This window comes from Sardina pilchardus, chromosome 8 (assembly GCF_963854185.1).
Source record: "Sardina pilchardus chromosome 8, fSarPil1.1, whole genome shotgun sequence".
NCBI lineage: Eukaryota > Metazoa > Chordata > Actinopteri > Clupeiformes > Clupeidae > Sardina > Sardina pilchardus.
The window spans coordinates 33184315-33199968 of record NC_085001.1 but is presented as its reverse complement, the minus strand read 5'-3'; the positions used below and the strand labels follow the sequence as shown (position 1 = coordinate 33199968).

The window sequence follows — 15654 nt, the reverse complement described above, 5'->3', positions numbered from 1 at the left end:
TTTGTTTAACACATTCATTGCATTGTGGTGTTTAACAGTAATCTATTTTTCTCCCAGGTATCTCTGAATTTATTAATCGTGGTACCCAAGCTATCTCCAAATTTGAGTCACTTGTAAACCAAATTCAGAAAAATGAAAGGGACATAGATGCAAAACTTCTCTCCATGGAGACGGCAAACCTCTTCAAATTCCCAGCCCCTGACAAAACTGGAGATCTACCAGGTTGAACATTTTAATTCAATATTATGAATAGATAGATGCTTTACCTATCTGTGCATGCTGTTTTATGTCATTGCTATTTGTTTCGTTTATTACCTCCGCTAAGGAGGTTATGTTTTCATATGGATTTTTTGTCTGTTTGTTTGTTTGTTTGTTCGCAAGATAACTAAAAAAGTTGATGACATTTTCAGGGAAGTTCTGAAATGACCCAAGGAAGAGTGCCTTTCTAGTTATTATTACCGGTAGTTTATTTGCCTTTTGTAAAATTATTTATTCAGGTGCTTTTGAGAATCAACGCATGATTGCGTCATGTTTGGGGACTGGAGGCAGAAAATTGTTGCTTCTAATGCATTTAGGGGGGAATTCTCCCCTTCGTGTTGTGATGCCCCCTGGAGGTTACCCTGATGACCGGTACGAATGTTTCGTTACGTGTCCGCCCGTACACCAGTCATCAGCGGTCGAATCTAAAAGGCCAGGGACCCACTGTCAAGTGAAGTTACGCTCTTACCTATTTGATGTCAATAACCTAAGACTTCTGTTGTCTAAACATCAAGGCCTTGACAGTTGGCTAACGCATAAATGATTTGGTTTCAGTGAACAGCTGAAACTCAGGTTATTTTCAGTATTTGCTTAGATTCAAGAAATAAACCTAAGACTCAGAAAGAATAGAAAAGAATCACAGAAGAGAGACGTGATCTTACCATCCTGTTTGGAAAGTGGTATGCTCGTCCCAAAACAGAATAAAAGCTGAAAGAATCAGACGTTGGATTAAAATAGTCTTTTACTTCAGCATTTTTAAATGACAGCAAAAATGCGGCACAATACAGCTTGTTGGTTACAATATGTAGAAAAAAGGTAATTCCATTTTGTGTTGAAAAGGAAAAAAAACAAAATAAGTTAATCCAATAGTCGTCGTAATTCCATTTTGTGTTGAAAAGGGAAAAACGTAATCCAATAGGGTCGAAAAAAGCAAAGATAGTCCAAAAGAATTCTCGTTCAGTGATCTCCCTTGTCCGAGTGTAAGGACACGAGCAACAGGTGGATGATGAGGAGTTCCGATGCTCACTGGAGCACTAAGTCCTGCATCCTTGGCTTTGCGACGAAGTACAGAGTTCACATATCGCGAGCAACAGAGTAACACAACACGTAAGACGAGGAAAGAAGAAGAAGCAGCCCCGAACTTTGGTTGACCGGCTTCTTATAGTCCCGTGACCCCATGGTCCTCCCCTACACATTCCTGGGGCGAACCCCTCTTCGCAGAACTTCATGGAAACTAAACTTACTTCAGAACATTCTAGACAGTCAAAGGCATACATCTCCGGTTACAGAGCGGAGTTTTACACACATTCAGTGTTGACGAGAACATTGTAGTTGAGACAAAGATGCATTCTATATCGGCATTTACAGGTTTTAACATACAAACAGTTTACATTTGGTAACAGGCATTACACATTAAGATGTAGCATACATATTACATTCTATGGAGAGTAGGCTATTTGGTTACATTCAACAGTGTAGGCCTAGGCTACTTAAACATGTTGGTTGGTTACGTTCAAACATCGTACACATTTACGTTCATTCGGAGTAGGTTATATTCAGGATTATAAGTATGTCATTGCATTTGGTTAGGTTTGGTTAGGTTTATTTAATCAGGTAAGAAAAGGCAGGTCTTTATTGAAGGCACGTAAGTCGTTTTATGGTATTTTCACACATAGCCTATTTTTATTTTCACACATTATTCCCCAAATTTAACCCCATATTTAACGTAATACTTCTTGTATGTTTTATTGGTCAGCACTTCCATATAGCATAACATTTTCACGTTGTTCAGTCATTCTGTCGTTTATTGCATAATAATTTCATAGCGTCATTCATCCAGTCTTCACAAATTTCAGTCTCACACGTTCCTCATCACCAAGCGTATATTTCAGTCTTTCGGAGCTCTTTGGTGAAGTAGGCCGAATCACACACTCTTCAACAGTTACGCACATTCCTTCTCTTTCATTCAAACTGGCGCACTTAATCCAAAAGTTGTTAGCGGGACAACAGTGGACACATCACTATATGTTTTCTGTTATGTTACTGTCTTCATCTACCAAAGCATGGTTTTCAAGGCAGGTGTCTCTCCTTGAGAGTTCACCTCACATCTGGCTGATTTGCGCTGACGCAAAAGCAGCGAAGTGGCCGCGAATTCACGCATGCGTTCGGTGCTCCATGGGTGAGGCCTAGGAGACACGACAGCGTGTAAATAGCTGTGTAAATAGCGTGTTTTACGCGCATTCTGCCGTCCCAGCTTCTGACACACCCACATAGCGCAAATTCCAAATCAAGGCGGCCTTATGAAAAGGGCGTGATTTATTTAAAAAAAGAACCAGATTTATCTACCACCTCCTTAATTTAGGTTGATATGAAAACGTGGAACGTGGACTTTCTCATTGGCCTCCTGAATGCCAAATTTAAATCCAGAAAGAACACCAACCAGTCTTTAATTTTGAAAACATATGCAAGGTGAACTGAATAAAGAACTGCCTACGGTAAAATGGTGTCATCACATAGCTTAACAAAGAAATGACTTAACGAAATTTCACTTTTGCTTTGACGTTTGTTTATAAAGAGTCAAGACGTGCTTGAGGTGTATAGATTTATAATTCAAAAACTCACGGTTTCGCTGACAGCTGCCTCGCATAATATCAATTTATCTATGCTAAGAAATATGTAGACTGACATCTGCAGCTTCGAACACAGTAGAGAGACTGGCATAACGAGTTCAATCTCCATTACAAACTAATTAAAAGACGAGAGAATAAACTATGCTGCTCCACTATAGTGCAGACGTCTGTGCAAATGTATGGATGACTTCGGTGAAGTTGGAAAGAAACTGACAGATTCGAACGAAGTATGTTATGGGATTATGACTTCTCGTCAAGTTAAAACTGAAGATGCATAATCGGTAAGATCCAATACTGAAAGTGGGTGATTATAACGGGATTTTCACTATTTAACAATGTAGCCTATGAAGCCAGTGAAGGTAATGGCGTGAAATATGCCACCATGTGACACTGTAATGCGGAACACATGAAGCTGTATCAGCTTATAAGCATCACATTTGATACTGTAATGTCAATTTGTAAATTCCGTGTTGCCTACATGTATTTAGAACTAGGCCTTCTGCCGACATGAGCAATATGCTGTTTCACCTTGTAGTGGCGCTCGACCTTATTCCAGCCCTCCAGAGTGCGTAGCTGGAAAAGTGCTTAAGCCATGGCAGAATGCGCGTAAGAGTTGTATATATGAGAAACGCCCAGATTTTGGGGTTGCTCCACCCAAAACGCGCAACTCTCTCTACCACGCGTAAATGGCTGATTTAAGTGGATGGCAGAATTCACTTAGAGGGAAATGCGCGTAGTTGCACGTTTTTTTGGACTTGCGCACCCTTACGCGCATGGGAGAATTCCCCCCTTAGTCTATTAATGTTCTAATGGTTAAGTTTGTATGTGTTGCCGTTGTTTTGTTACCATTAGGCCATTGATTAAATTGACATTGTTTTATTTTTGTTTTTTATTCCATAGTTGTTGTTATTGTAATTGATTGAATGACTTTATTGTTTACCTACTATTCTCCTATTTAGTCATTGTTTTATTTTCATTGGATTGCTTAAATTGACACTATTTATTGTTAAGTAGCTATTCTCTTTAGTCAACACTATAGTATGATCAACTGCTAAATTTGATTACTGTGTTGTTTTGTTTGTGTGTCGCTTTGGACAAAAGCGTCTGCTAAGCACCACCACCATAACCATAACCATAATGTGACCATCATGTAATATGTAAATCTTTCTCAATCTCGGGGTGTAGTAATATTGAATTCTACCCTACTCTGATGTAACAATAAGGGTGAAATCTGACTAGCTCACCGAAGCGCATGGTTTCTGACATCAACATCTCTCAACTAGGGATGTCGGAAACTGGTTTTACTATTAACCACTTTGTGAATTGTCACGGTTAATTCATTGTGAAGGCTCTCCCACACCGCCTTTCCATAAAAACGAACATGCTGTATACAGTAATAGACAGATTAGCGCAACTGGCACGGAACCAAAACAAAGTTACATCAATTAAATGGTGCACTGAACAGAAAGTGCTGCTTGTCTTGGCAGAAGAACAAGAAAGAGACACTATCAACAATGCTTTATTGTAGCCTCTCCAAAAATAAAAAATGGTGCACAGTAATACCTTGAAATTAAACATATCACAAATGCAAATTTTATTATCAAGATTTTTAAGAATGACAGTGTTGTTTTGAAGTAAGATGCGTGTTAGCAACAAGGCATGTGTTTCTAGTACCTCGCCTCCCCTAGCCTGCGTTTTTCCTCACATAGGTGCAGCTTTCAAACAGCGATACATGGCTGCTAGTTTAAGTGATGCCGAGGCTGCCCAGCAACAACACTAAGCCAATGTTGAGTTGATTTGCTCACTTTCAACAGTCAAGTTGGCCCCAGCCAATGGCGGAATATCCCTTTAACAAGTGAACCGCGTTGGCTGGTCAGGGTTTTAAAGCATTTCCAGAAATTGCCCGGTCATTACACATCAGTGGCAATTAATTTGTAATGACTAGCATGCTAATAGCGATTTACGCTAACGCACCTAAAGCACAGCTGTCGGTAACACATAGAAGTAGTTCACTGAGTTCCGTACAGCGTTCTATTTCGAAAACAGCGCTAATACGTAGCCTACACCACAGTGTTCCGTACAGTTAACCTTGTTGCCTTCTACGGCAACTCACTCGCTAGGCAGTGAAGGCAGTGAGGCAGTCTGTCGAATATCCACTATCAAACCAACTTGAAGCTAGCTGAAGTTGCTGCTATATATTAAGGATTAGGCTACTGACTTTACTCTCAAATCAAGGCAGCTACGTGACGGCAATGATCGCCAACGATAACAAGGAAAATGAAGATAATAAATACACGTGAAATATTAATCTTACCTCAAGAACTGTAACCATATCACCATAGCTTTTGCATATGCCGGATGAACTGATACCCAGCAAAGCTTCAAAGCGGAAAGTGTCTGACGTTAGCGTGGGAAGGGCCTATTAGCAACCTTTTGTATAGCCTCAGTCCCAGCTGCAAAGTGCAGCTGACCTGACCTGATTGTTTAGATACTGATTGGTCTTACTTTTGTTCTCCCTTTGCTGAAGAAATAAGTAGAGGGATAACATTAGATTTACATTTACCATAGCCTACCTCAGCCACACCCATAGCCACATTTATTTAGTAGGAATAACTTAATTATGTTGAACGTTTCATTTTCTTTTTTAAAGGTAAACTATGCAACGTTTTTCAGTGAATCAATTCGTTCCATACGATTACATGATTAAATGAGTCATTACCGGTCGAACGGTGTTTTTTTCGGCCGCCCTAGTGGTCTGTAGTGGTAGAAACACACTTGCAACTTCAGGAGACTTCGGGCACGCACCCATGCTCTACTCCAGGAAGTGTCATGTAAAGTCTCATGAAAAGGCACGGCAGACTGACCGATTGAGGAGTTTTGTAAAATATACATGCTAGAGCTGTAGGGGAAGCCCTGCAGAGATATATGCAAGCATAAAAGGAGCGAAAACGAAAAGTGAAAGCGAAACCGGCGATGAAATTGCCAATCCTGCATAGTATACCTTTAATGGACGTCATCTTCGTCCTCCACCTGGCCACCCATATTAACGACAATGAAAGACGTTGAGTAGGCTAGTTGACGTTAGGTACTATTTAATCTACACTGCTTCTGCCGCTGCCAGGACAGACGCGCTAGATACAGTAGGCTATCCACGTCCCTAGAGCCAATGGTAGCGCATTCTGCACATAATAGACACTGACCGCCATGAGCACAACGCATAGGCTATTCAAGTAGAAAACACTGCTTGTAAATTGAACATACGTTCAGTGTCCTGGAAGAGTGGATACATTTCCCGCGACAGTCTTTTAGCCTACTTTAAAAGAAGAACAATCCTGGTGTTAGGCCTACATGGCCACTGGTTAACTGGCTTCCTTGATGACGTTCCACGATTGATGACGTTTCATCGACAGATGTGGCAACTTGATTTGTCAACTTTCTGATATTTATAAACTGGAGACGAACTAGTACAAATATACAGTATGACATTATATGTCAAAATTGGCTGTTGTAGGCCAACTAAGGTAACACGGTTGATCATGTTATCTCTCTAGAGTTATCTTGCTACCGTTGCCCAAGCCATTTGATTTAGTGGACTTTCTAAGTTGGCTATCAAGTTTTACAAACGATTTACTGCCTGCTCGTCAGGTTGTCTGTGGCCATCTCGTCTATCTGTAGCCTACATTGAGGAAGCATTGTTGATCTAAAAACATATTATAAAAGCAACTGATACGGGCGAGGAACCCACAGATTACAGCATAACACATTATCACACGAGCATGAACCTGTTACGTCACAGGAGACAATTTAATGCAAGGTTAAGAGATGAAGTATTGTAAAACATCTATCAACCCATGTTCACATGTCAGCAACATTATCGTTAATAGCGTACCCTATTTTTTACCCTATTTTTTTATTTTAATAAGACACCACATACCTCTGCCTCAGGACAGTCGCAAAAGAGGAAGAGGAGGGCGCTACATGACACATTAAAGGGGTCCCAAGTGTGGGAACCAATTCCTGCCACATCCATTCCACGACCCCCCCACCCCCCACCTGCTGTACTTCAGAGACGTGGGAAACTGCAAAATGGCACAGAACATGTAGAAAAGAGTGTGAAAATTCAGCAAGCATAATTACACCTGCTAAACTCCAACACATTCCATGCTTCCATTATCTACCTCCAAAACAAAAACTAGAACACTTTCTAATGGTGTGTTAAATTATCATGAGCGAGACTACAGCCTTTGACTTTACTGATCACCGCCTGCAGTTGGTTCAGAACTCAGCCGCCCGACTCCTCACCTGTACAAAAAAGCATATCACCCTGGTCCTCGCATCGCTCCACTGCCTCCATATTCCGCTACCACATTCAAATGATCACATTCTGTTTTTATTTGCATTTTACACAATGTCCCAACTTTTTCTGTGCTGGGTTTGTAAAAGATATTGTGAAAAAAGTTTCTGGCTGGACAGCTTTCCTGTATGGTTTGGCTGCCACAAGTCTCTCTCTGCAGTGTAATGTGCCATTTGAATGTGTTTGTGATTTAACTGTTTTGATTTATTTTAGGGGTAAAGGAGTTCTTTGAGAAAATCGAAAGAGAGCGGGTCAAAGATGTGAATCTGCTCAGCAGGAGATATACAGCCATAGGCCCCCTACTCACTAAGATGGAGAGTCTCATTATGCAGACCAACAGTGGAAAGGCTAAGCGCATGGCCCAGTATTACACATATTGGGAGTGTAAGGTCTTCAACTCCCTTATCAAGATGGTGCTCTGGTAAGTCCAGTAAGGATTCATTTATCTTTTTTTTTTTTGCACAGTGCACTGGTGCTGCAGGTTGCTAGATTTGTAGCATTGATATCTCTAAAAACAAACACAAGTAGGGGAGTTCATCACAGTTTCAGTTGTGGTTGGGAATTAGGACAACTGCAACCAGAATGGTTAAGGCTGCATTCAGACTGCAGACGAATCTGATTCAAATCTGATTCTTTCTTATATTTGATTTTTAGGGCTGACTGTCCACACTGCTTTTAGCAAATGTTCAAATCGAATATGGCTTTATTCAGACTGGGTCACATTAGTAACAGATCTGACAGGTTGCTGTAGCAACGAAATCAAACGTTTCTGTCATCAGGAGGAAATACTTGCTAATTCGATGTGATTAAACATAGAGCCATATAACTATATGAGCGTTCATTGAATGCATGAATGCGTACGTGCGTGTTTGCGTGACAGAAACTGAAACTACTCAGTGGCAAGCTCCGCTTCAAACTGTTGGAAGGCTATGTAATTATTTAACGGCATTTAATAGAACAACGTGGATTCTTGCAACTTCCAAATAAACAGAGCAGAGACTGTGTAATGCACTATTTAGCATTGAGTATTGTTTAGTCAAATTTTGATATAACATGATCAAAAGACATTGCCGTAACGTTGCTCCACAACTCGAAATAGGTGGGCGGTCACGCACGTAAAGTCACATCACGGACAGTCAAAACCGATCTGAGTGTTGGGAGCTGTTCAGACTGAGACACATCTGTCCTTATCCGATACGAATGCGATATGAAACTACCTCCTGGATGTGGTTTGGATCCGGAAGTTAAAGCCAGAGTAACATTGTTGCACGTAGGACAACACATTGTTTCGGCTATTTCGGTCCATTATGTGTTGGCATTTTTCGATCACAATAGGTTTATCTGTAGCCCTGGGCAGTGGGCACCAACTTTTTTGATGAATTGATAAACATTAAAAAGTGGTGGGGACAAAATCGTTCGTCATAAAAAGTGGTGGAGACATGTAGCCTACCCGGTCCCCAGCAAAAATGACACTGCTGTTTCCGAAAGCCGAAAAGGAGTAGGCTCACTGTTGCAGACGCACACTCAACATAGCCTATACAAAAGATTGCTAATGATGTGTGAAACTGCTCTTGGGGGGGTGGGGGATTTTTTTAATTCGTTTTCTAAGGCACAGAGGTCAGCTCACAGAGGGGGGATGGTACAGTTCACTTCCAACACTTGATGGCTCTCGTGCTGCTGCTGCCCATTTCGGAGCCCTATTAGAATCGCTTTGTGGTAGCCATCGTCGGCACGGCATAGATGCTTGGAAAACGACTCAAAAGTCAAAAACTAGACTAGACTAATCGTTATAATATTTTCTATGTTTCAAATCACTTGATTGCAGATGTAACAGAACCCTCACCAATTTGAGGAACCGGATAACCTCGCAAAGTTCATGCTTGTCTTTTTGCGCAAGTGAAACCGAACGTTGAATAGATAGATAGATAGATAGATAGATAGGCGTCATTTTAACACTTTTTGTTATCACAGATTTTGTCCCCACCACTTTTGACAACTGAAAATAAAATGTCTTTAACAGAAATCTCATTAATACATGGCTACGCTTGACAGGGCAATAGGGCAGTGAGCGGTGATTCATTTTCACCATTGACTAGACCTATAGCTACGCAAAATAAAGTTCTAGCAACTTAGATATAGGTACTCATGTTCATGTTGATTCAGAGATAGGCATAGGCCTACCGTTGGCTACTGTACGTCAAGCTAGACTGCATTTTATCATGTGGTGAATTAATGACTATAACGATATGTTGCTGGACCATACTGGACGTGTTTCCCCCGAAAGAAACATTTCGACAATCATTAAGAAACGTAGGCTACATCATTCATACTCCTACTTCCCGTGCATCTTGCATTTTACTTGCTTCCTTAATTTTGTGAGAGTCTGAGATTGACAGAGCATTAGACTCTAAGGGACAGTCATCAGTATGCATGTCATAAGTTTTGATCGTGCGTTTCAAGTGTATGCCACGAATATCAAATAAACTCGACTGACTGAATCCCTTATATTTTTGGCAACTGTTAAAATATTCAAAACCATGCACTGAAATATCAAAGATAATGGTAAGGCATGGTGTAGGCTACTGTTCTTCGATAAACAACCAATATTTAGATTCACTGCTCCCGTCCTCCGCTGATCAGAGCGCAATTTCGAATAGCCCACGGAACTACGATTAAAAGATTTATGCTTTGGCTACTGTATTTCATAGAGGGCCTAGACCACCTTGAAAAATGTCTCTGCCCCCTGAGAAAGTAAGTCTAAAGCCTACATTTTCACCAATCAGTATGGATTACTCCACAAACCAAAGCAAACTGACCAGCGGTGGTAATTTTCGTGGAGTTAGAATGAACTTCTTGGGACACAGACCGGTAGGCCTATGCGATTTCAGCATCACTCTGGCTCTGGTTTTGTTTTTTTGGGGGGGCGAGCCGAGCCCTGAGGACATGATAGAAGCCAGCGAACTAGCCTTCATTCTCCTCGGAATGAGCCATTTAAGTACGAAGCTGATAAAGTAACCTAAATATAGCCTAGTAGGCCTCTGCGTTTAAAACTTGTTCTGGCTGCAACGGCGCAGCAGAGTCAGAAACGCAACAGTCCTCAACATCGTTAAGATCATATAAAATGTATGTCCCCAGCACTTATCAAACCAAGCTGTAAAATAGCGTTTTTGTCCCCTGAAAACTAAACTGACGCCATTGGATAGATAGATAGCTATCCAAAGAGAAATTACAGAATTACATTCATGAGGAAATAGGCTACGTCAGTATAGTGCTAATCATCCTCAACGTTGTCAAACTCTCGAATGAAACATAAAGTGGAAATGTTAATAGTGTTGTTAAAGCGTTGCCAGCTGCAGCAGTGACATTTCCGGAAAGGTACTGACTCGATTAAATTCATTCTGGACTCTATCCGACCACATAAATACGTGGGGATACTTCGGTTTGGCTTTAGGGACCCTCTACTCACTACCACGTAAGTGTAGTGTTGTTTGGAACAGTAGAAGAGGTATAAAAATAGCGTTTTGTAGCGGCGAAAGGACGTGCCCCGGTCACTTCCAGGCTAACGAGTTTTGGCTAAAAACGGTGAACTCAAACTTTCTCAAAATACATCCGAATGACATGATTTTGGTGTCAACTCAACATATGTACTCCCAATAGTCCGAAAAATTGAGCTAAAGTGCATTTCACTCCGGATTATCCCTTTAATGGCAATTTTGAACTAGGCCTATGACAAATAGTTTGTTAGTTCATGCTCGTCTTTTTCGAAGTGCCTTGCGAACATTTCCAGAGTGCCAGGCTGAATTTACAAACACCCGAAAAAACAAAACAACAAAAGAGTTGTAGTGTTTCAGTCTGTAGGTGACTAGGCTAATAGGGATTTCTGTTGGCATTTCCGAAAGCTCGCAAAATATTTTTTCTCTAGCTTACATTTTAGTTAAAACTATATGGGATGGGCCACTTAGAGGTTGCTTCCTGGCCGCCTACTGAATGAGTAGAACTGGGCTACAGTATCAATCACACCGCAGCAATGCTACAGCAGACTGTACTGCCACCTTGTGGTGGTAAGTTGTAATACAGCTGTAATACATTTCACGCAGAGCGTGAATCAGGCAACGCGTGAGGGAAATGGCCATTCTCAAGTAACACCTACTGTACGTGCCAGTAGAGGTTTGCAAAGCAAAACATCTTCCATAAGAAACGAATGAATGAACGGCTGAATAACAATGGAGCGGTGGTTGTCAGGTGGGAAAATTGGGCCTAAAGTTAACGTTTCAAGTAAATCAGAAGCTCATGACGAACCTGAGAAGAAAGACTCGTAGGAGGTACTCTGATGACTACCTGTCATTCGGCTTTACAATTGTGGGACCTGGGGCCGTATTCACGAAAACAAGCTTAAGATAAATCTTAAGTAGATTCCTAAGAAAATAAGTAAGAAGTCCTCAAGAATATTCTTAAATGCTATTCACCAATATTTTCTTAAGAACTGTAGCATTTCTTAGGAATGTCTTCGTTTTCCCACTAAAAGCAATAGTTCGGAATTTTGGACATAGGACCTCATTTCCAACTCAGTCTGGGTGATATAGGTCGGTGAAGACCATTTTCAGTGAATTTCTGCCCTTCCTATGAGTTGCAGCGTTCATCTCGTGCTAATCTGGTGCCAAGATAACGCAAGTCAACGGTAACATCCAGCCTGCCACTGAAAACACTCCACAGAACACCCGAAACAAATACATTTTAACGTCAGACTATCGATGCACATGCCTAGTGTTGATAGAACCATGTTAGAAATAAAACGAACCTTGCATCGCATTGCAATAGCCTACTTTGTTCCCTGTATGGCAGTGGCGGATTGATATTGAGAAACTAGTCCCTCAAAATGTAATAAATCATTGAGTTGCAAGGTTAGTTTTATTTCTAAAATTATTCTATCAACACGGACATATATATCGATAGTCCGACGATTTAATTGACTTGTCTCGGGTGTGCGGTGGAGTGAGTAAGACTGTTGTTGATGTCAGACTGATGTTACCGTAGAAATGTGTTAGCTCAAAACCAGTGTTAGCAAAGGGGGACGCTGCAACTGAAGGAAGGGGCTAAACGCGATAAAAAACGTCTCCACCGACCTATATCACCTCGGTAAAGTTGGAAATGAGGTCCTATGTCCAAAATTCCGAACTATTCCTTTAATAACTTAGATTAGAATGCCCTGCACCATTCGTTACACTAAACACGATCAAACGTTAGAGTTTTGTTTTCAAGTGGCAGCAGTTGCTAAGAGGAAAAGTCATGCATTCAAGCACTCCCAGTTATCTTAAGTTTGAATGGTAGGCTTACTTTCTTGGAATTTGCCGTTTTTACTAGAAAATACCGCCATTTCCATGGACTTTAAATGTTTAAGAATTGAAATGTGTTCTACTCTGACGTCGACGTGCGGCAAATGCTGGCAGGAACCCTTCGGGCTATGCGAGTTTTCAGACAGAGGACTGCTACCGAAAACAATAGCTGCACGCTAAAATTAGCAATAAATGGTTGGCTTATATTGGGTCATTCCACGTCAAATCAACCAGAGCACACGCACTTGCGTTTCAAAAAAATCTGATTTTCCCCCCCTTATTGAGATCAGTAGAAACACTCTCCGAAAAAGCAATGAAGAGAAAAGAAAATCCATCAGGGACTGAACAGCAGACCTCACAAGTTTGAAAAATAATTTTGGATCTCATATTCAGAACACCCTAACACCTTGTGGGAATATACGAAGATTTTGTGAATATTTTTTTCTTTAATCTGCATTACCTCTTCTTTTTAAAAACACCAATTTGACTTGTCTTATGCAAATCTTTCTTTTTCATTTTCCACCCTAAACATGGACAAAATGCACCATTGAGATCAATATGTTTTGTCCCCACCCCTGCAATTTCAGTGATTCAGTGATTTTAGTGGCACCTAGTGGTTACTCTATACAAAACATATCTCTCAATAGATCTCAATGGTGCATTTTGCCCTTGTCCAGGGTGGGAAATGAAAAAGAAAGATTTGCATACAGTTACACGAGTAGTCATACGACAAAATAAAACATGGTGCATTTATAAGCAGGTAAGAGGGATAACTATATTGTGTGGCGCAGTAATATCCTCACTCTTGCACTTTCAGTTTCACTTTGGAGTGTGGATATTACTGCGCAGAGTCTAAGTGCTCCCAATATTATTCCGCCACACAATATAGTTATCCCTCTTACCTGCTTATAAATGCACCATGTTTTATTTTGTCTCACCATACTTGGTCGTGTGACTACTCGTCTAACTGTATTTTAATAAGGAAAACATGGAGGTGTTTGGTCGCTTCTAACTTCATCTCTGTTTGGATCTTAATGAATGCATTGGGCTAGCTAAGTGCTATCAAAGTTGCTCCGCGCCCCAGAGCCAGTGAGTGCACGCATTGAAACGTGAGAGGTATGTATCAACTCGTCTTAATTAAGCGAACAACGTAGTTTAATATGAAAAAACGGTGAAGTGTTCCTTTAAGACAAAAGATACGAAGAAAGCACCACTTAAGAAGTGTTTTTGTCTTAAGAAGGCTTTGTGAATCCGCCCCCTGAACACGATCCTCTGTGTACTGTGCTCAGAGGTGCCATCAAATGAGGCTCTGAAATCATGTAAGTTACGCCGTCATTTGGAAGCCAAACATGGAGAGAATTCATCCTACCCTTGAGACTTTTTTCAAAATAAGCTTAAAGAGTACCAGAACCGTAACTGTGCGTTCAGACCAAGAGCGACCAAAGCTGCAAAATTGCCGGCCCGGAAGTAATTGACTTTGAATGGAGACGAGCGACTACAGCGACCAAAACGACCAGAGCGACCAGCGTAAAAACTTGGGCGACCAGAGCGACCAAAAAAAGCTGCACACTTTCTTTCTGCTAGTTTGACAACTGAGCAAAATATGCTAACTAGGGTACTTTGCCTTCAATGCTTCTAGCATGTTAGCAAAAAAAGTTGCTATAAAGTTGCTATAGGTTTAGCCTACTGTAATAACAGATGTAAGTGTACAGGTAGTACTAATGCAACCTCAAGTGAAGCTAGAAATGTGCATCTCCCTGGAGGAGCTGCAAGAGTGGGCTTGCTCACCAGGGGGCAGTGATGTAAACGCCCATTTCATTTCAATGGGGAAACATGGCGGAACTATAAGGGTCTAAAAACGGGAATACCGGAAAAACGACAACCGGCAGCCATCCGACATTAACAAGCAACCTACACCGGATCGAGCCAGATTTTTTAGTGTTTGAACCGTGTCGATAGCTCAATCGCTCTAGGAGAGGAGGCGTTCTCAAAAAACGGGCGAGGGATAACAATAGAGCACTAATACATCTCCCACTAATAAAAGGGAACTCTCACAACCAAGCCCTCCTTCGAGACAATGAATATGCCACAGCGGGCTAATAGATCTAAAACTATAAATGTGCATGTCCGAGGACCTGCAAGAGTGGGCTTGCAAAAATGCTAACTGTGCTAACAATGCTAACTATCCTAACCAGGTTGATCAGCAAACTAATTATTTCTAGCAGTTATGGTAAAAATGCTAACTATGCTAACCATGGTAGCTATGCTAACAATGCTAACCAGGTTGATTAGCTAACTTAGCTAATGATGTCTATTATGTCAACAATGCTTAAAAAATAAGGCTGCAAAAAAAATGGCAAAAAAATAATTTCCCCATTCATTTCAATGGGATCAAAACCCCCATACATTTTAATGGGGAAATGCCTCTGGTGGAGCATAGCGGAACTACAAGGGTCTAAAAACAGGAATACCGGAAAAACGACAACCGGCAGCCATCCGACATTAACAAGCAACCTACACCTGATCGGGCCTGATTTTTTAGTGTTTGAACCGCGTAGATAGCTCAAACGCTCTAGGAGAAGAGGCGTTCTCAAAAAACGGCTGACGGATAACAATAGATGGGCTTGCCTTGCAGCAAGCCCACTAACTAGAAATGTGCATATCCGTGGAGGAGCTGCAAGAGTGGGCTTGCTCACCAGGGGGCAGTGATGTTAACGCCTGAACAGTCCCCCATTCATTTCAATGGGGAAACGCCTCTGGTGGAGCATGGCGGAACTACAAGGGTCTAAAAATGGGAATACCGGAAAAACGACAACTGGCAGCCATCCGACATTAACAACCAACCTACACCGAATCAAGCCTGATTTTTTTAGTGTTTGAACCGCGTCGATAGCTCAAACGCTCTAGGAGAAGAGGCGTTCTCAAAAAACAAGCAAAGAAGAACAATAGATGGGCTTGCCTTGCAGCAAGCCCACTAATTATATTGCCTACCTACTTATCTGTACTTGACTGCTTATCTACACTATCTCACGCGTTCCCTCCTACTGTATTTTCATATCATCTCATACATTTTTTTCTC

At 41.2% G+C, this 15654-nt stretch overlaps 1 protein-coding gene across 1 annotated transcript in view; it reads left to right on the top strand.

Moving 5' to 3' along the window:
• The window catches only part of dnah10 (dynein axonemal heavy chain 10), a 337572-nt gene that overhangs the window by 65207 nt on the left and 256711 nt on the right, over positions 1-15654 (top strand). The window contains exons 16-17 of the mRNA XM_062544195.1: positions 58-222; positions 7456-7663. Of these exons, the coding sequence (XP_062400179.1) occupies positions 58-222; positions 7456-7663 (373 nt within the window). The remainder of the gene's footprint in view (positions 1-57; positions 223-7455; positions 7664-15654) is intronic.